The sequence below is a fragment of the Caretta caretta genome, chromosome 1 (assembly GCF_965140235.1).
Source record: "Caretta caretta isolate rCarCar2 chromosome 1, rCarCar1.hap1, whole genome shotgun sequence".
Classification (NCBI taxonomy): Eukaryota; Metazoa; Chordata; order Testudines; family Cheloniidae; genus Caretta; species Caretta caretta.
This window is the reverse complement of record NC_134206.1, coordinates 164,643,144-164,665,122: the sequence shown is the minus strand read 5'-3', so window position 1 is coordinate 164,665,122 and position 21,979 is coordinate 164,643,144. Positions and strand designations below refer to the sequence as shown.

The window sequence follows — 21,979 nt, the reverse complement described above, 5'->3', positions numbered from 1 at the left end:
GTGTTTGAAAACACTGTATTAGCTTTTCTGTCTAATTTGTTTTAGCCTCCTCTTGCAAACCCAAACAATTCCTAGACAGTGACTCGCAATGACTAATGCAGTCTGGAAGACTTCTAGGTGTCCCTGTAATTTAAAACCAGAAAACAAGCTCCCTAATTCAGCAGCTAGACATTCCATTGAAGACCTGTAGCTTCTGAGTTTTTATTTTCCTTCTCCTCAGGGTTAAACATGCTTTTATCTACAGCTTGTCTCCCTCCCCCACAAAGCAATAACGTAAGATCTGCAGTAGTTTAAGACGAGCTGTAATTCAAACATTCTTTGGCTATGGTGCTGCCTACATTCTAAGTTCTACTGCACTGGGGAGCCCGGTGGCAACATGGTAGCTCCCGGACATACTTAGAATCATAGAATCATAGAATATCAGGGTTGGAAGGGACCTCAGAAGGTCATCTAGTCCAACCCCCTGCTCAAAGCAGGACCAATTCCCAGTTAAATCATCCCAGCCAGGGCTTTGTCAAGCCTGACCTTAAAAACCTCTAAGGAAGGAGATTCTACCACCTCCCTAGGTAACGCATTCCAGTGTTTCACCACCCTCTTAGTGAAAAAGTTTTTCCGAATATCCAATCTAAACCTCCCCCACTACAACTTGAGACCATTACTCCTCGTTCTGTCATCTGCTACCATTGAGAACGCCTAGAGCCATCCTCTTTGGAACCCCCTTTCAGGTAGTTGAAAGCAGCTATCAAATCCCACCTCATTCTTCTCTTCTGCAGGCTAAACAATCCCAGCTCCCTCAGCCTCTCCTCATAACTCATGTGTTCCAGTCCCCTAAAAAAATGAAATGTGCTGTGAGCTTGCCGTAAAGAAGGGTGGGAAACCATAGTTTAGGCAGGTTCCCAAATCATTCTATAGCTCTGCAAGACCCCGAACCTGTCGCACAAAGCGGGAGCAAGTTTAAAATACAGTTTTGGCCCATTTACACTGCCATGGTTTAGCTGTGTTAGGAAACCAGGGTGGCATAAGCCAGTCTTCCAACATGGGAGAACGGTAGTGTTGTTGGAACCGTACAATGTAAACACTGTGAATAAGGGCCTCCCTATGCACAAGAGGATTTTACTGAGTTTATAGCTAGGTGTGTGTCCTCACCAACCATGGTTATAATGTAATTTTTAACTATCTGGGTGTACCGGGATGTTTTATACCTGCTCTTGAAAAGGGCTGTAACATGATTTCCAGGCTCAGACCAACTCCAAACTTGCCAGCGTGTGAGACAAACCACGGAAATGTGAGACCAAAATGTGGCACACCTGTGCTTTGTTGTGTGTTGTCCCCGTGGCTGACGGTTTAGTGGCTTCTAGTGTTTAATGGCTTCTAAGCTGTGTTAAAGGATGTTTTTTTTTCACTGTTTGAATAAAACTGGTTTATTATTTGACGCATACAGTGAGGAAACCTCCTTAACAACAGGCTTTATAATTATAAGCCATTAAAATCTGACACTCAACAAAATGCAACAGCTCATTTGTCCGCCATGTCATTCCTCCTCTCACAAACAGCTGCTTCTGTCCTTTGTCTCCATCCCTTTCCCCATTTGGCTCTCTCTCCCAGTTCTTTACCCTCCCCTCTTCCTGCCCTTCCCAAATGAGCCAGAGGCTGAAGATAAGAGTGCTCTTACTCCACTCCCAAAATAAGGTATCAGGAAACTACCTGGAGCTATCAGGGAACAGCAACGGTGGAGTGTTCTGGTGGCAATGTCTCCTCTTGAATTTCTCACCCGCCTTCTTATCTGCCCAGACAGCAAGCTCATCTAGGGAGGTGGAGATGGAAGGCATAGGCAACTCCTCAGGGTCCTTCCTGGCTCCTCTTCCTTGGGATATAGATGGGCAGCAGATGGTGGCTTGCAATGGCTCCTTCCATGTGCATGAAGAGGGAAGGTGCTGCCAACACACACCTGGGACCTGCACATAGTCATGTCACCACCACCACACAAGCCCGGGAGCGTGCTCCTTGGACAGTGTCTCTTCCTTCCACCCCGCCACCAGTTGGCAGCTGATGCGGACTATTGTCCAAGCTGCTGCAGTCCAGTTTACACTGTCAACCTTAGCAATACTGTGGGACAGGGAGTCTCAAGGGGCTCTAAAGTGGAACTTATTGTGAAATGTGTTACGGTTGAAAGCTCTGGGTTGGATCCCCCTAGACTCCTCTAGTAAGGTTTCGCTCCCACCTGCTCCCATCAACCTAAGCAAGCTGAGAGCTCCGCTCTATTAGCCTCAGTATCGTTTTCAAGAACTAAGATAAACATTTCCACTGGTGTGCCCTTGATATAATAGTGTTTGGTGTTTGTTGCCTCCCTGCTTGGCATGTTTAAGCGAGAAACCAAATGAATAGATTCCCAGTACCTCACCAATTTCTCTACAAGTGCACTCACTCTGGTTATGTGGCTTTTCCCAGGCAAAGGAGGAAAATCTGTGTGGGGGACCTTCGCTAAAATAGCAGCAGCCCAACGCTGCTTGTGCTGAGGCAAGTGCTGCTTCGGGGCCATACTGAACTGAGTTACCAGTAATTCTGTCAGATGAGCACATCAGAGCAAGCTTCCACAGAACATGGTTCTGTCTGGGGTGTGGCTTGTATGGTTACTGCGCCCAGTAAGAGAGTTTAACCATCTCTAATTCAGAAACAGTTTTCCCTTAGTTCATGTTTCTGACCATAATTTTATAGTGATTGCATGAATCATCACGTGAGGGACTGTGTGGTGTCTGACAAGGTGTCATATAGCAGAACAGATTCTCTTTATACTGGCTTGTTTTGTAGATCTCATTGACAACGTAAATGAAGGCAAAACTGATATATACTGTACTGCACCTTGCTGTATGGAAGGATAAGAGGCTTAATTTGTATTATATAATACAGTGTATTGACAAATTTAGTGTAAAGCTACAAAAACATATTTTAAAATATATGCACAAATGGAAGATGTAAGATTGAACTTTCAGTTTTAGCTCTGTTGATCCACTCGATTCCCTGACATTAATGTTGCATTAATGTTAGTCGTTGGCATAGCATTTCTTCATTTGTTTGAAAAAAAATTGCCAATGCCCCTTGTAAGTTACATTATCTAGGACTATTTGTTTTGATGCTTCCTGAATTAAAGTACTGCTCAGCAGAGCCAGACAGAATGCATCCTACAATGCCAAATAAAGTGGTGAAAGAGATAAGATACTGTTGGAACACGCACTGAAGACTGCAAGTCTCTTCTGAAACAGGGGAAATTTACTTTAATGTTTTGTATCTGAAGAAAGATCTAGAGTGGGAGAGAAGATATAGGACCTCTTGGAAAGTTCTGATTTAATTAAGAAGCCAAAGACTTAATTCAATTGTTAGGCCTCCGCAGCACTTAAGTTCGATTTTGAAGACTGAAGTGGCCTAATAGGTCTTTTGCTGGCCTTCTCCAGAAGGGTATGGAATTAAAAAAAAGAAAAGAAAAGAGTAAGCATGTCAGCATATGACTGGCAAACTTTAAGGAAAATCTTTTTGAAATTGTGACTGATACCTTGCCAATGGCCTTTCACTGTCGGAGTTATAGGCTATTCCCTTCCTAATAAAAGAACAAATCAATCCAACGTGCATACTTGCCAAACATTTTATTTGTCATTCACACTAATTATAATATTGAATTTACAGAAGAAACTGTGGTACAAAGAAAGAAAGCAAGTCTCCATTCGAACTAAGTTAGCAGTCCCGCTGCTCGGCATGCTAGTCATAATGAATTTTCCTGTAGCACTGGACACTGTCTTCACTACGTACAGTAAGTGTCTACTTTGACGTGGTATCTAGAGACATCTTGTAGTGGGGGAAATCTACTCCATTTTCTTTTCCTATCTGGTTAAAACAACAACAACAACAAATAAACCACCAGTGCTTGAAAGTTTCCCCTTCTGAAAATGTTCAGGGTGACAGTGTTGAAGGAAAATGTGACCATTCCAGTACATTGCAATGTCTGTTTTGTAAACATATCCAGTAAATGCAGAACAAACATACTCTGGTGCTGTTCTGATAGGATCACATTTCCCATTGTGTTCTCTATCAGATTTACCATACAGTCATTTCAGACTGAAAGTTTCTTTTTTAAAATGAAGTCATAACTGTCACAGCCAGAAAACCACAAAGAACCCACAGTTGTTTGCACATTCATTTCACCCCTACCAAAAAAAAAAAAAGAAGTGAAGAGTGTTTGAGAGAGACCATGCTATAACTGTTTATAAAAGTGAATAAAATGTAGTTAATTTTGAAGCCTAAAATAACTAAGTTGGAAAGAAACAAGCTTCACTCCAGTATTTAGCCAACACAAGGATAAATTCATTAAAAACGCAGAAAAATTTAAAAAATGCAGAGTAATTACAAGCACTAACAAGATTTTGCTATGTAGCTTTTTAACTCTATTTACATACATAAATACAAGTAAGTCTGTTGATGCAACTCTTCTACAATAAGGAGGAAAAAATGCCAAGTGATCAGTACTGACCAAGCTAAATGAACAAAAACTGTTATGATGCAGGTAAACAAGAAAGAATTTTGCTCAAATAAAAAATCATCTATTATTTCTGAATTGTCAAATACACGAATGAAAAAGGTCACTCAGAAAATAATAATGAATGTTTCAAAGACAAAGGTAAATCAGGACACATATCACCTATCTCAGACTGTGGGCCACTTTCTGGAAATTGATTGTTTCCTTTCCAAAAAATTATTTATCATAATTATGCAAAAAATCCTCAGTAGCAGTATGACAGGATGGGCCTGACTGCCACATACACAAAGGCCTGCTCTGGCTGTGTAACGGGGGGCCTTAAAGTGGGTATAAATGTAACTTACAGAGCAGTGTACAGGGGCCGTCATGCAAATGAGAGTTAAGTCCTATATTTACTTAAATCTAATAGTAATTTGACTGCTAAGCTGGGTTGTTTCAAACATGGTTACAAATGATAGTTTGCAAAAAGAACATTCAAACCCAACCCTTGGGGGAAAATATGAATTATTGTCTATTGTAGTGGGATTAGAATCCTGAGCCGTCTGCTGGGGCAGAACAGTTTGTAGGGAAATGGAACTGTCCTTTTAGGTTTAATTCAACAATGGGAATGATAACACTGAATTAATTTAGAGATGCATGAATACAGGAAATGTCTTCTTTAAACTTCCTTCTTTCAACTGCTAAGTGCTTTTGTACAGTCTCAAACACATGCCACGTACATTGTCCTCATCATTTGTTGATGAGGAAGACAATTCCTTAAAAACAAAGTACATGGCTACTGGGCATGAAGGGGGGATAGTTTTCAAAAGACAGATGTGGTTTGTTTTCTGGCCAATTTATGATTTTTCATGTGGACTTGTATGGATTCTCCTGTAGCGCTACAGTCTAAGCAGTGAAGAAGGACTTTTTTCAAGGTCACTGGAGACAAGAGACACTGACTGAAGAAGGACTTTTTTCAAGGTCACTGGAGACAAGAGACACTGACTATGCAAAGGGTCACAAAGGCTGGTTTAAAGTTCAGGATGGTCACCGTACTTTCAAAATATACTTTAACGCTTTGTGTCTTCCACTTCTTTTGTTCTTAGCAAATTTAATATAGAATTCTTATATTGAACTAAAAGGACAATGCCAATTTATGTAGTTTAAATAATAAGAAAACAACTTTGAGCTTCCACTGAGATCCTTTGAAACATTCCCCATTTTCTGCATGAGAATGACCTTATTGACCATGTTAGATGCTTCAATTTGTAACTTGTTTTATTCCAAAGTGCTACTGCATCTGACCAAAACAAAGAAGCAAAACCTAACATATATATATATATATAATATATATATATATATTTATATAAAGAAAACTCGAAAAACAAATGGTTTTAAATAAGTCCAGCTGTTTTGCTGCCTGCAGCCAAGGATCTTTGTAATTCAAATCCTTTAAATTTTTTTTTTTAAACATCAAACACTGATCTGAAGTCCTGCTTTCAAATACTCTTCTGAGTTGACCTGCAATTGTTTCACTAATTTAAGAGGTACATTAAATAACAATCAGATCATTTTGAATGCACACATGTCAACATCAGCAGTTTGTAATTAATGAGTAGTACAACAAATGCATTCAGACCAAACCCTCCAATAAAATAGTGCCTTAAAATTTACAGTGACATCTGATATGTTTGTGCTGTTAATGATGGGCAACAGTGATATTCCATAATAGCAGATTAGTACTATTATAATGCATTGCAAATTTTCTACAGGACAGAATATTCTGTGCACCAGTTTTGAATATTCTTCTTCCTTCAGAACTATATGACCACAGAACTTTTAAACTCCACTTGTTTGATATTCTGGTTTCCAGTTGAGTCTGAGAGCACTTTTCAGCTCCATTTACTTGTGATTTGTTAATCTGCTTTCTTTTTGAATACACTGGTACGTAGAGTGTTGTGCTGGAAACTTTGCGTGGAATTCTGACCCCATTTAAGTCAATGGCAAACCTCCAATTGACTTAAATGGCACCAGGATTTCACTCTTGGAGTGCCAACTATATGCTAGATTCTGTCCTTGGATGAGTACTTGACTCCTACTAAAGTCAATAAGAAGCCCAGGCAGGATCAATAGCAGAATATGGCCCTAAATATTTGGTTGAAGGGAGATGCATGACCCCATTGTGTCTGCTTTACAAATTATATACTTCCATATTGCTGATCCTTAAAGTGTTTCAACCCTTGGTGTTGAAAGACCAGCAGAGGAAAAGAATGACTTTATAGGGTTTCAAATGGCAGATTAAACAAACGGAGCAAAATGTAAACAATATGGCTAGATAACTAGACGTCACGTTACCCATCGTTATGTCAGCCTTTTTTCAATGTTATAAATTTACCTTTGGCTGCTGTAAAAAAAAAGAGCATATTTAAATAATAATAGTATCAACAAATAAGAAAAGTCTAAACATCAAGCATAAATATTGAGGAAATCATCATAGTACAGTAGTTGAAAATGACCTAAGGCTGTAGCCACTGCATTAAACGAAGTCCAAAAGAAAAAAACGTTAAACTACCTCATTGAAAAGGGGCTGATTCTTTCAGTTGACAAAGCAATAAAGAAGCAAGCATGATTTTTTTTAAAAGTGAAATCTTTTTGCAATGTATAAGGTGCCAAAAAAGAAATAAAAGAAGTTAGATGCAAAGCAGGATGAGTTGCATCCTTAAAAATTAATAATAATAAAAAAAATCCATATTCTTTGGAATATATAACCTGGTAAAAAAGTCAACGTCCAAGATATAAAACTTCTCATTCACAGCATTGCTAAATCAGAAGCATTCACAGTTTCCCTCTGGGAATCTTCCTATACTTCCTTATAACTAACACATTCTTATGACTAAGTATACTCACTAAGATTGTGTTAGATTTTAAGTCTGAAAATTAGAAGTGAACCAAAGCACTTTTTAGGACTCTGGAGACCTCCAAAATAAAGGATGTTTGGAGGCCACTGGTCCGAAAACAGCCTGGGTGTCTATCTACCCACCTTCCCTATCTCTAGACCAACTTCAATGTTTTCCTTTCCAAAGTTCAGCCCTTGAAAAAGGCTACTTTTCTGGAACGACATCCCTTCACTGATTGGCTAACACCATGACATCATTCCTGAAGTCCTGACTTCTGGACCGTTTGCTTCTGAAAGTGATGTATAAACATGGCAGTGCCCACAGGCGGGAAAAGTTATTTATGGGATACCTATGGACATCAGCAGATAAAAAGCACTTTAGTCCTGGCCCATCTCTACTTATAATTAATTCAGTATGGTCGCCATACTGCTTCTTCCAGCCTTGCTGTGGTGCCCATGTTGGTAGGGGAGTTGCTGTGACTACCTTCTGCCTCTACCACATCGCTTTGGTTTGGAAGATTGGGGTTGAGGAGAGTAGACCCTGTGGAAGCATTAGTGCAAGGAGGGAGGATACGTGGGGGTGACCGATCTCCCCCAGACATCATGGAGAACTGGTATGACCCTGCTGATGTTCCGTAATAGAGATGGTAAGAAGGTGAGCTGGTCTGAAATGGGCTGCCTTGAGACTGAGAAGAACCAGGATATGGAGGAGGGAGATAAGTGTGATATCTTGTGGCAGTGGTCATAGCAGACATACCAATTCCTATTCCTGAACTGACAGGTGTTGGGGTGTAGGTGAATGCTCCAGGATAGTGCATACGAGGATCAGAAATTGAAGGAAGAGTAGAGAACGGGCGATCAATTCCCACCCTGGGATCACTGAATGCTGTTAGGTCAGAAGCACCTAGTTTTTGAGAGAAGAAAAACAAATCAATTTTAAATGGAAAGAACAAGATTTTAATGAGTCACAAAAGGACAATGCTTTCTCATGGCGGATCAGTGATAGGGTATTGGGTAACACTGGCTATCTGAAACTTTTGGATTCATTTCAGTAAAGGGGCAATTAAGAGGGATTGCCCTTGCCCTATAGGTTTTATTTGTTTGTTTGTTCTCAAAGCACTTACAGCCTATGCAGCATTTACAGTTTCAGAGTGCTCTATAAACATTAACAAAATAGTCATCACAGAGGTCTTGTCAAGTAGGAATACGATAGTAACAAGTAGCTTTGGAGAGGGGGAAACTGAGACACCAAAGCTAAGTAATTTGCCAAGGACCACACACTGGCAGAGATGGGACCTTGAATGCAGGTGTTGCAGGTTTTCAGTCCAACGCTTAGTCTCTTATAACTGCCTTATTTGTCTGTCTTAAAAATCGGAAGCTCCTTGGAGCAGACTCTGGTTTGAGGTATACATATATGTGTTCTGTACACTACAGCTAATGATAGTGGTCCACATTGCCTATCAACATGACTGAAGTTAAGAAAAATCAGGTCTCTTTAAGGTGTCCAAAATTGGGCACTGAAAAATGGAGTCTCCTGAAATCACCACCGACTTTTGAAAATCTTGGCTTTAAGAAATCAACAAAATGACATCTGTTGCAGATTTGTTTCCAAGCGGGATACTTTGGGATTAAAAGATTGAAGTGGGTTTTTTTATGGAAATGTTTCACACCTGACTGAGCTGAACATCTGATATAAGAACGGCCATACTGGGTCAGACCATCCAGCCTAGTATCCTGTCTACCAACAGTGGCCAATGCCAGGTGCCCCAGAGGGAGTGAACCTAACAGGTAATGATCAAGTGATCTTTCTCCTGCCATCCATCTCCACCCTCTGACAGACAGAGACTAGGGACACCATTCCTTACCCATCCTGGCTAATAGCCATCAGTGGACTTAATCTCTATGAATTTATCCAGTTCTCTTTTAAATCCTGTTATAGTCCTAGCCTTCACAACCTCCCCAGGCAAGGAGTTCCACAGGTTGACTGTACGTTGAGTGAAAAAGAACTTCCTTTTATTTGTTTTACACCTGCTACCCATTCATTTCATTTGGTGGCCCCTAGTTCTTATATTATGGGAACAAGTAAATAACTTTTCCTTATTCACTTTCTCCGCACCACTCATGATTTTATATACCTCTAGCATATCCCCCCCTTAGTCTCCTCTTTTCCAAGCTGAAGGGTCCTAGCCTCTTTAATCTCTCCTCATGTGGGACCCGTTCCAAACCCCTAATCATTTTAGTTGCACTTTTCTGAACCTTTTCTAATGCCAGTATATCTTTTTTGAGATGAGGGGACCACATCTGTTCGCAGTATTCAAGATGTGGGCGTACCATGGATACATATAAGGGCAATAAGATATTCTCCATCTTATTCTCTATCCCTTTTTAAATGATTCCTAACATCCGGTTAGCTTTTTTGACTGCCGCTGCACACTGCGTGGATGTCTTCAGAGAACTGTCCACATTGACTCCAAGATCTTTCTCCTGATTAGTTGTAGCTAAATTAGCCCCCAACATATTGTATGTATACTTGGGGTTATTTTTTCCAATGTGCATCACTTTACATTTATCCACATTAAATTTCATTTGCCATTTTATTGCCCAATCACTTAGTTTTGTGAGATCTTTTTGAAGTTCTTCACATTCTGCTTTGGTCTTAACTATCCTGAGCAGTTTAGTATCATCTTCAAACTTTGCCACCTCACTGTTTACCCTTTTCTCCAGATCGTTTATGAATAAGTTGAATAGGATTGCTCCGAGGACTGACTCTTGGGGACCACAACTAGGTACCCCTCTCCATTCTTAAAATTTACCATTTATTCCTACCCTTTGTTCCCTGTCTTTTAACCAGTTCTCAGTCCATGAAAGGATCTTCCCTCTTATCCCATGACAACTTAATTTACATAAGAGCCTTTGGTGAAGGACCTTGTCAAAGGCTTTCTGGAAATCTAAATACACTATGTCCACTGGATCCCCCTTGTCCACATGTTTGTTGACCCCCTCAAAGAACTCTAATAGATTAGTGAGACATGATCTCCCTTTACAGAAACCATGTTGACTTTTGCGCAACAATTTATGTTCTTCTATGTGTCTGACAATTTTATTCTTTACTATTGTTTCAACTAATTTGTCCGGTACTGATGTTAGACTTACCGGTCTGTAATTGCCAGGATCACCTCTAGAGCCCTTCTTAAATTTTGGTGTTACATTTGCTATCTTCCAGTCATTGGGTACAGTGAGCTGATTTAAAGGACAGGTTACAAACCATAGTTAATAGTTCCGCAATTTCACATTTGAGTTCTTTCAGAACTCTTGGGTGAATGCCATCTGGTCCCGGTGACTTGTCACTGTTAAGTTTCTCAATTAATTCCAAAACCTCCTCCGGTGACACTTCAATCTGTGACAATTCCTCAGGATTTGTCACCTACAAAAAACGGCTCAGGTTTGGGACTCTCCCTAACATCCTCAGCTGTGAAGACTGAAGCAAAGAATTCATTTAGTTTCTCTGCGATGACTTTATCGTCTTTAAGTGCTCCTTTTGTATCTCGATCATCCAGGGGCCCCGCTGGTTGTTTAGCAGGCTCCCTGCTTCTGATATACTTAAAAAACATTTTGTTATTACCTTCTGAGTTTTTGGCTAGCTGTTCTTCGAACTCCTTTTTGGCTTTCCTTATTACATTTTTACGTGTAATTTGTCAGTGTTTATGCTCCTTTCTATTTATGACAGCTAAACTCTGGTCCCATTGCTTTGACACAGATGAAAGCGGGCTTCCTCCCACCATTGCCTCCGCCAAAGGGATTAAAGAACCTGAACAGATAAAGGCCTCCTTAAAAGGATCTTCATCCTGACTCAGATGAATGGAAGCTGTCAGTCCTCTGACTTGGCAGCTATGTATTATCAAAATAACAATAATAAGAAAACTTTCCTAAGACAACTCCTTTCCGACAAGGGGCGGAGTCTGTATGAAAGGCATGTGTGTGCAGAAGGAAGCACTAGGAAGAAGGAAAACAAAGCACTCTGCTCTGACTGGATTGAAAGGTAGAACAGACATATTACAGTGTCAGGTTCTGACAGCGTGTCATAGCCAGCTTTCTTCAATGAGTTTCTAAACCTTTCTTAGAAGAACTCTGACATATGGTGTAGGCTTTGTTTCTGAGTCTGCCATCTTACAAGTAGGCTGCCTTTTTGTTTAACAAGATCAATGAACCCCTGAATACTTCCTTCCACCATACAGCACCACATTGCAATTTTAAATTGCAGTTATGCAGTATTATGGAATGGTAGCAGCTAATCTATAGTGAAGGTTGACGCTAGATTCACATTGTGGTCCTGATATTCAACGCTCCCTCTACTACCAACTTCTCCAGAGAAAGATCAGTGTCTTTGAAGTTTCACATGCCACACCTAAGGCCAGGACAGGGTTTGTTTTTGGCAAATCTGACAAAATCAGAAAATGAATTTTAATGTTATGATGTTTCAAAAAGGTCCCTGTTCATCAGTTTGAAAATTTTCCTCATTTTTTTTCTTGACTATCAGAGCTGCAGTTAACTTGCCCTACAAACTTTCAGGTTGTTGTTTTGCTGATCTTGCCAAGGAGAAGTTCCTTGGAGTGTTTTTGTGTGCAAGTGTGGGTTTTCCTGGGGGACTTACAGTGATACAAAGAGAGATTTTATGTGACTACGGAAGAGTATTTAAAATCTAAATAATATCCCACAAACAAAAACTTAATTACAAACCAGTTAAGGTTGTTTGAAGGCAAAACCCACCCACCCAGACCCATGAAAGCAAAGAAATTGCAAGTGAAGACAGCAAAAATTGGGGATTGGTCCTGCTTTGAGCAGGGGGTTGGACTAGATGACCTCCTGAGGTCCCTTCCAACCCTGAGATTCTATGATTCTATAACACTAACTGACAGATTCTGCATCTCCACATGGAACCCCCTTCCATCTCCAATAGATACAGAAACAAATTACACCCCGCAAATTCATCTGACGTGCTGTAATGTAAAACCTTTCCACCGATCTCACAGTTTCCCACATAAAATAACTCATCATACAGTAACTTAGTATGCGTATTTCTATAATAACTATAAGTGAATTTCCTCGAGATCAGCATTAAGGTTTTGTAATACTGTCCGCATGAGATGAACTCAGGGCATGTGGTGTATTTCTTTATGTGTTGGAGTTGGAAGTGATTTTCCTGTCAGTGATAATGTTATGCCAGAGTGGTAAGGGAAGATGAAAGAGTGTTCCCTTTACACAGACACCTGTACGCATGTACAAACTGGAGAAAAAATGGGGGCAAAAATATGTCTTAAAAAAAAAGAGTTTAAATTAGTTTTCCTACCATCTTTAACACACACACACACACACACACACACACACACGCACAATCTGTATGTTAAAGCTGGTCAAAATGTTTGGTTCCAAAACAATTTTCAACAAAAAAATGGTTTTTCATTTCTAAATAAAATCTTTCCTGGACAATTTTGTTTGGTTTAAAAATTTCTGGTTTGTCAGCTAAAGATTTTTTCCTCCTGATTTTTCTTTTTTCTTTCTCCCTTTTTTTATTTTGCTCATGGAAAAGGGGGTGGTGGGAGGAAAAAAAGGAGTGAAAGAGGAAGAAAAAACAAAAATAATCAAACCGTTTCATTGTCTTGGTTTTAGCTTGTCACTGAAAAACAAAACCATTTCACAGAAGTTTTTTTTTAAGTTTTAATTTTCCACAAAAAGCCATTATCAATTTTCAGCCTGCTTTAATATCTAGCTGTCCCCTAACCTTGACAAGATAACCTACTTCTACTGAGAAGCCCAGATAAGGATAGGTAAGTGATTAAAAAGTGCATCTTTGAAAACAGTATTTTTAAGCAGGTACAACCCACTGCAAGTCCAACAGCAGCATAGACTATAGACCACTCAAAGGGTCCCACTGATGTCAGAAGGATCCCTACCTACTCCAACAAGGCCAAAATTTGCTGCCAAGGGGTAAAGTTCCAAAGAGCTGTGCAGGAACTTTTGTTGTGTGGTTCCCATTCATTTAAAGAGAATTCATGATGGTGAACACCCAAATGTTGGTTCAAGATTAATAGATTCATAGATACTAAGGTCAGAAGGGACCATTATGATCATCTAGTCCGTCCTCCTGCACAACGCAGGCCACAGAATCTCACCCACCCGCTCCTGTGAAAAACCTCTCACCTATGCCTGAACTACTGAAGTCCTCAAATCGTGGTTTAAAGATTTCAAGGAGCAGAGAATCCTCCAGCAAGTGACCCGTGCCCCATGCTACAGTGGAAGGCGAAAAACCTCCAGGGCCTCTTCCAATCTGCCCTGGAGGAAAATTCCTTCCCGACCCCAAATATGGCGATCAGCTAAACCCTGAGCATATGGGCAAGATTCACCTGCCAGATACTACAGAAAATTCTTTCCTGGGTAAAATGTGGGGGTTAATGTCAGTGGATGGACTGTGGTAAACGATACAAAACCAGGTGGTAAGTGTTCATTTAGAGATACATTTTTATGTTGGCCTGTAAAGTTCTGCAGTGCAATTCGACAAAGACATAACATGACACAGTAAAACACAACACTTAAAATGTCAAAAAACCCATCATCCTCTGTTCAGCTGTAAGCCCCTAATCTTCTGTGATCTGCTCTGAATTTAGTGTGAGGGAAGGAAGCAGAGATGAAACATCCGCAGCATTCATTTCTTGGCAGATATTGCAGCTTTCCAGCAATCTAAACTATTTTTATAGTTCTGCATATCTCCCATTTCAAAGCAGCTCAAATTAATTTCTCTTCTGGTTTTTGACAGTGACATTCTGGATTTCCCCATCACTTAGGCAAAGCCAAGTAAACACTTGAAAACATTTTCTTGCAGACTCAAAATGTTTTTCATCCAGAATTGAGTAAAAAGTTAAGAAGCTCCAACCACTGGTATCTCTGTGGTTTGGAAAGAGTCACGTGGCTTTGGTGGTACCTGTTTAGTGTGAAAAGAAAAGGAGGACTTGTGGCACTTTAGAGAAATGGGTTAGTCTCTAAGGTGCCACAAGTCCTCCTGTTCTTTTTGCGGATACAGACTAACACGGCTGCTCCTCCGAAACCTGTTTAGTGTGAATAACTTTTAGGTACTTACTTGAGAGTCGGCTTGAGAGTTCTGCAGTGAGGGATGTCATGCCACTCGCTCTCCCAGGTGAAATCGGAGTGGCAGGGTGCACTGAGGGCGCGGCGATTGATCCCAAGTACTGGTAGGACTGATCATAGGACCATGGAGGAGATGGCTGTACTTGCCTTGTATCTGCAAAGGAAAAGAAGTATTGAGAGAGAGAGAGGTTATTTTTAGCTTCTAAACACCAGTGATCAAACATAGGAACTGAACCAAACGGTTTATACAGAAACATCATTACAATTCACTTCAAACATTCCCCTTTGTTAAGACGCCTTCAGATGAATGGCTCTTTAAAATGTTATTTGTGCTGCTGTGATTTTTGATCAGTTGAAGCTTTTTGCTAATTCACAATGATGGTGGTCAGGGAAAAGCGGATTAAGCTTCCAAAGGTGAAAGTGTCAATGCACAATGCACAGTTTCCACAGTATGCATCCGATGAAGTGAGCTGTAGCTCACGAAAGCTCATGCTCAAATAAATTGGTTAGTCTCTACGGTGCCACAAGTACTCCTTTTCTTAATGCACAAACTGTTCATTGTTGAGGTACGTTAGTATTTCACTTGTGCAGTGTTGCTGTTGCTGTGCCACAAAAGTAAGACTCACATGTCACTGAGTAGAAGACAGCTATGCTAAACTGTGACAGTTTAGACTGGGATATTCAAAGGATGCTAAGGGAGTTAGGTGCCCAGTTCAAAAGGATGTGGGTGTCTAATGCCCTTAAGCTTACTTGAAAATTCCAGACTTCGTTCTGTGACAATGAATTTTGTTAGAAATAGTGATTACAGTGATTACGGAAGATTTGTTAATAGATGTGAATGAAACGAATAGAGCTGGATGAACTTCAGAAATAGGAGTTCTTGTGCAAGCCTCTTGGAACTGAAAAATTGAGAAAACAGGATATTTCATGATTTCTGGTGCTTCTAGGCGAAATCTGGAAATGCAAACAGTTTTTTTTAAAATAGGGCAGAAAGTTAACCAATTATTTTTTAGCCTCAGAACTAGTTTGACTTAAGTTTGGGGTCAAAGGTTTGTAGCAGGGATGAGGGGCAGTATTTATATTTGTCCAAAGCAGTTTGTTCATTGTAGGAATCACCTCTTTTTGCCAACTGAGCATCCACATGTGAAACTGGCATTTTCCCACCTGCACAACCTGTCTTTTACTTTCAGGAAAAAACACAAAGCAAGAATGGAAATTGTCTCTTTTTCCCACAAATCTGAGGTTTCTCACTAGTTTTCCCAACAGTGAGAATTTTCTCCTACCGCTCAAACTGACCAATTGTCTCTTTGAAAGACACAAATATCAGAGTGGCAAAAAGCTGATACCATGCACAGAATGAATACCAGCATGGAAAGAAATGCTCTCAAATTCTAGGTGAAGGACTTTGAGCTTCCATAAGAAACCATATTTGGAGATTTTTATTTTGTTGCCAATTATGGAGATGAGATCTACATTTCGTTTCTTTTGTTTGTTTGGAAGTGGAGATTTATCCAAAAGCAGAGTGGAGTAACCTGGCCTTTTAAAAAGTTACTTGTAAAGCTACTTGCAGATTAAACCTACTAAATCAATCTAGTCCCATTGATTTCAATATGTCTATTCACCTAAGTGTCAGGATAATTGGATCATGGAAGGACCAACTCTAGCAGGGAAACTGTATAGTTCAGTCTCCTTGCCCATTCAGTCTTTGGTGAATCTCCTGAGACTGCTATCCCAGAAGCCAATTTTTTTTACCTCTTTTATCTGAAGGATTTTCTAATACCCCCATCACTGCAGAAGAAGGTCCCTAGTGGGCTTTCTGGACTCTCTGCTTTTCTTCCTTCCTTGGAGGGAAGAAGCTCCACTTCATTTGTATTTGCTTCTGTTTTCCTTCACCACCATTTCCAGTTATGGTAGGAAAACTATTTCAAAGAGGGAAGGCTCTTGCAGCATGCCCTAAATGTGGTCATACTCTGAATTAGTCTAATCGGCCCTGGAAGTTTGTTTCACAGCGGAACCCCCGTGATTCAGCATACTTATCTCCTGCTCTCACGTGCTCTGTTTTGGCCGATAGGTGTTGAAGAAGAGTGAGGAAGGATCTCTACCTATGGGGATCGACATGTGAGTGACTTTGGGAAGGAGCAGTAGCTACCCATCATCTTTCTCTGGCTCTTCTTGGAGAGGATAATGGGAGGCAGTCACATCACCTATTCCAGTTATGCCACGTAGATGGATCAGTACCACCTTCTCACTGATTGTGTCTAAAACTAAAGGAGTCAGCAGTCTGAACACTGAAATACGAACTCTACCCCTCTTTTAAGGCCAGTTCAACTGCCTCAGTGCTGTGCCCTGGCCAGAAACCCAAGAGTGGTGTATTTTATGATGCCTGCACATGCCCATTAGCAACTGGACAGAGGCTACCAATATATTTGCTCTAGCTCATTCAAGGTCCACTGTCAATTACTGTTGACCTGAGATGGATTTGAAGCAGTGACAGAAAAATGAAAGGCTCTGTATCTCATTACTAACCCCATAACCCATCTCAGTCTTCCTCAAGTAAAAAAAATCTAACTGCCAAAAATCAAGCTTATATTTTGTTACCTGAATTCCCAAACACATAATTTTCATTAGTAATTGGCCTAGAATGGCTTTAAAAATGAAGAGCTCTGATTGGTTAACAAATTGCATTCCATTCAATTACACTAATGCAGCATAACCACAATACCTGGGTTGGAAACTCATTGACCCCATCCGCCTCTTCCTTCAGTCATTTACTACCAAATAAAGTGATGAAAATAGCACTGGAAAATTTCTGTAGGTTTTTTTTTTGAGGGGTGGGGGTGGGGAGAGGGTTCTGCCACTGTTTCAGTATTTAGGGCTTCGTTCAACTCCCACGAAGGTCAATGGGAGCTTTTCCACTGACTTCAAAGGGAGCTGGAAATATTTCTGATATCCTTCGTTCTTTAGGACCCAACAGTGAGCTTTCAGTTTATCTTAACTTGAACTGCAGACTGTCACAGCTGGAGGCAGAATGAGGCTGTTTAAAGAAATACAATTTCCCCCCCTCAAACTCACCATTCTCTTCCAATCAGAGTAAAGATTTAATTTTATCAAAATGTAGCAACCTGGGGTGGGGAAGTTGGGGTGGGTGTGTTTGTGTGTGTGTGAGAGAGAGAGAGAGAGAGAGAAGTTAAATGTATGAAAACCTGCTTTACAAAAATCTGAGTTTCTTCACAAACCATAGTATCTCCAAAAGAATCTGCAGAGAGAGCCGGAGGTACTCCAGTTTAACTTCAGGGAAAATAATAGGGGCTTTAGGGCCTTTGGGGTCTTAATGCCAAATAGGATTGCAGAATTATTTAAAAGGAGATCAAAACAGCATGAAGTCAGTGGAGCTGCAGCTGTTTATACCAATGTAAGGATCTGGGCCCAATTCTTTCTGCATTTCTCCTATTAGCATGTACTTTCATTTCTGCTTTTCATCATAGGAGAAAATATATTTCAAAAAATGAAAACAGTTAGTAATTACAATAAAACATTCCAGAGCAATAATTACAGCACAGTAATTCACACCTTGTTGTATAGTCACTAGATCTCGGCCTCCTGCCTAACAAGCTTAAGCATGATGTATTGGACCATCTTTTATGCCTCGTCATGTTGTAGTGCCATGAAAAAGTTGTGGTGTTTGGCTTTTTGAAAAAAGCCCTCATAATTAAACAGTGCCAATGTTGCGTAATGTTTAATGGTTAATAAAATAAGCTTTGGCAAAAGACTCAGGTAAGAGGGTTAAATCTCTTCCCTCCCATGTTGCTTCTTGTGGTCTGACATATAGCATTTTTCTAATGATTGTTGCAGCGGAAAATCAAAGCATAATTTGCAGAAGGTTGGCATCTTCAAAGAATGTTGATAATTCTGCCTTCCAACCTGAGATTTCACCGTCACTGGTTTGTCAGCAGATGGCACTGGAGAACTTTTTGCACAGCCCCATAATTGTTAACACATATTCCGGCTAATGTGTGCTTGGCACCAAATAATTGCACTACAGAAGTATCATGCCTTAACAGTGGTGATTTTCCAGAACTGTATGACCCATGACTGCAAACAGTAGTAAGGTTGGCTTTGAGTCCCCATGCAAAATGCCATTTTGCACATGCAACTCTCCCAAGAGCTGACTAAGCCATTTATATAATACTTGTAACACTCTTTAGTCCAGTAGAACCCACAACTGTACTCTGAAAAGTGATTGTGTAAAAGTAGTGCCTTCTTACTTAGCAGATCTGTATTCAGTCTCATTTGCTGACTTTAGGGACTTTTTCTCTTTTTTTATTGTTTGTTAGCACTGCAGAACAAGAGTGAGCAAATACCTGCCAGGCAATGGAGTTGCACAGATATAACTCAGGGCATAATTTGGCCTACAGAACCTTTATTAATGGCAAGGATGCATGAGGAGGAGAGAACTCAGCTTGGCTTCAGAGCCCAAAGTGATTTTGTGGGGCAGTCATTAAAAAACCTCCCAAATAGCTCTTTACCTGTAAACTGAGCACACATGACATAGAAATCAGTGAGACACAACAAACACAGAGCTTCACGATGCCATTTCTATAGAACCACTTTTCAGATCAGACTTGCACTTCAAAATGTACAGCGAAATAAAGCCAGATGCTCAGCTGGTGTAAATCAGCACAGTTCCACAAACTTCAATAGAACTGTGCCAATTTACCCAAGCTGAGGATTTGGCCCCTTTGTTGTGGTAGTGGATGGGTCTGTTTTCATCACCCTCTGATTTCTAAGGTAAAAAAAAATCCATATTGGACCATAGGAGGGAAACGACATAAAAGATCTTACAATCTGAAACTTCTTAATCGTTGTGGTATAAAACTAATCTCTTAAAGAGATTGGAAGTTTTAAGTTTAAGTGGTCAATCAGATATGGAAACCAGATAGGTGGTACCACTGTGCCTATGAGAATGAAGAGAACTGTCTTAATGATTATGTGAATTTCTGTCTTGTCTGTGCTGGGTAGGATACAATCTGCCTTTGGAGATGGTTTGTGCCACCATAGAACAGAGTGAGACAGCATACTGCACAGTACAGAGTAAGACAGATCTGTGTCACGGCAGATCAGACATTACAGTCTGATTTTAGCCAAGTGGAGCAATGTGAGCCAAATCTCACTATGACATAGTGTGTTTACTGGAAGCTTCAGCAAGGAGCTGCAGGATGTGAGTCAGTTTTTCATGGTGCGAGTCAGGATTGAGAATGATGCATCAGTAATCAGCAAGGTAATAGGTACCCCCTTGACTAGATTTGGGTGCATTTTACCTCCATTTTACCTGTACGCCCCTGGCTAAACTAGGGTAAATTCCAAAGGCACCACATGAAAATAATGTTTCATTCCCATAAACAATACATACCTAGCTAAAAAGTCTTATTATCTTGACATCTTTCCTTCCAGAAATGATTTTACAGCACAAGGGTCAATGGGTAAAAGGGAGTCACCCACAAGTATATACAAGTAGCAAACAGTTGCTTAGCCAGATATCTGTATCAGTTAAAATTCCATAATAACATGAGTCAGTCCCTGGTAGCATGCTGCAGACAAAATGTGAAACAGCCTCTGCAGTTGCCAGCCATTTCTCTCAAGTTCCAAAAATGTCTGTCAGTCACACACAAAAATTTCTACCAGTCACATAGTGTCAAGCTTTGCAACTCCTCCATGGTCCTGGCTAGCACCTTAAAGGGAACATCTGGCACAAAAGATGGGATGAAAGAAGGCTGGGATCCCATCTCAATGGCTAAGCAGGGGCTTACTAATGTCATCCCAGAGGGAGATAAGAAATGACTAGGGCCATCAACTACTTTACGAAGCTTCACTGACTCCAGTATTCATTTTCTTTTTCCCCACCACCTGCATGATTTGCCAAACTTTCCAAAGGGAAGCAGTTCTCATTGTGTGAATTTCCCTCTCTGCCAGTGTAAGTCAGGAATGGTCTTGATTAGACATGTTCATTCAGAGAGGTTTCTTGCTGAACAGGGGCAGTGGGCTGAGAGGAGGGAAGTTTTAGGCCTCAGGAAAAGAATGAAGACATTTTGCAAAGTTCTTTTAGTTTTTTTCTCTCTCCCTCTTTCCTTTTACTCTCCCTTTTTTTCCCCATAATCTTTCACATTCCTTTCTCTGCTTCATCCACTGCCACCCTCACCATCTTCCACCTACTCCTTCCAACCTCAGGTGCACAAAGGACCGATTGGGGCCCTACAATCTTGCACGGATTTGACCTGATCTCCCATCCAGCAGCATGACCAACATGGCTCCATCACTCTCTCCCTTTCCTACCAACTTGGGGACCAACAAATCACAAAGACAAGCCTTAAATCCCAGCCTACAGCAGCACTTTGGAAAGCTGTGTCACCTTTCAGCAGCTGAAAGGATTAGTCAGTGACTTTGAGAAGGTGACACTTTCCAAAGGGCCAGGTCATCGCTGGCAGCAGCAGACACACAAGGCAAATATTCTAACGCTTCTCAGTGCTAGAATATGAGGAACTGGAAAATTACAGAGCAAACTGTAAAAATTCCACCCTCACCTATTTCACTATACAGGGTGCTTCCCCTGAGCATGACACACGGTGGAAACTACTACGCTGCTCTGTCACACCACAGAGCCATTTCCCAATGTAACAGCGAGGAGATGTTTGGGATTCATGGAAGTGGGCACAAATTTTAGGGGTGGGATTTTTAAAGCCACCCCAGGGCTTGAAAAGTGGAAATGAATGGGAATTGGGCATCCAAATCCCCACTGCGGCTTTGAAAACCTCACACTCGAGTTGCAATGGTTGACGGTGGCTCTTTTGGCAGAGAATTTCAGTGGCTGCCACCACTCCATTGTCTTTACATGCTTAAGGTTTAGCTGCCTGTTCCACATTGACTTCAGTGCCTTCCTCTGCGGGAGCCGCAAGATTTTTGGATCCCCCCTTTTATATGCACTTCATGGCACACTGTTGGCTTGAAATCTCTGATTGTGTGGAGCCCCCAGATTACCTCATGTAGCCCTTCCACTATATGAACTGGTGTCAATGAAGGCCACACCAGATTACGGTGCACATCATGTTTTCATGGCACTGCCAAAGCTACTTAATCTCCAGAAAAGGCACCTTTCAGCACTGGCCTCATACCCCAGTATTTACTTTTATGTCAGCGCTTCTGAGGTTTTGTGAAATGTTCAAACTGTTTGAGGAGTTCTAGAGGAGTCTGAGCCTCTGAATTGTTTCCCATGGGACCATGAAATGCGTGCAGTTCCACACAATTCCTGCATTGGCATCAGTTCCTTAGGTTCTAGAGCACAATATGGGCTAGAGTGGCAACCTTTCAAAAGGTTACTCTTAATTGCACCATATTAATTTACCTTTACTGCGGTATTTGTGGAATTCCCTAAGCTTATTATTATT

General features: G+C 40.7%; 1 protein-coding gene across 7 annotated transcripts in view; it reads right to left on the bottom strand.

The window, feature by feature from the left end:
- Positions 1–3,623: 3,623 nt before the first annotated feature.
- RUNX1 (RUNX family transcription factor 1) overlaps positions 3,624–21,979 on the bottom strand; it is a 222,914-nt gene continuing 204,558 nt past the window's right edge. For all 7 annotated transcript variants that reach the window (XM_048867440.2, XM_048867421.2, XM_075132925.1 and 4 more), the window contains 2 exons: positions 14,533–14,694; positions 3,624–8,304 (listed from right to left, as the gene is read on the bottom strand). In XM_048867440.2, coding sequence (XP_048723397.1) covers positions 7,811–8,304; positions 14,533–14,694 — 656 coding nt within the window. In that variant the 3' untranslated portion in view covers positions 3,624–7,810. The remainder of the gene's footprint in view (positions 8,305–14,532; positions 14,695–21,979) is intronic.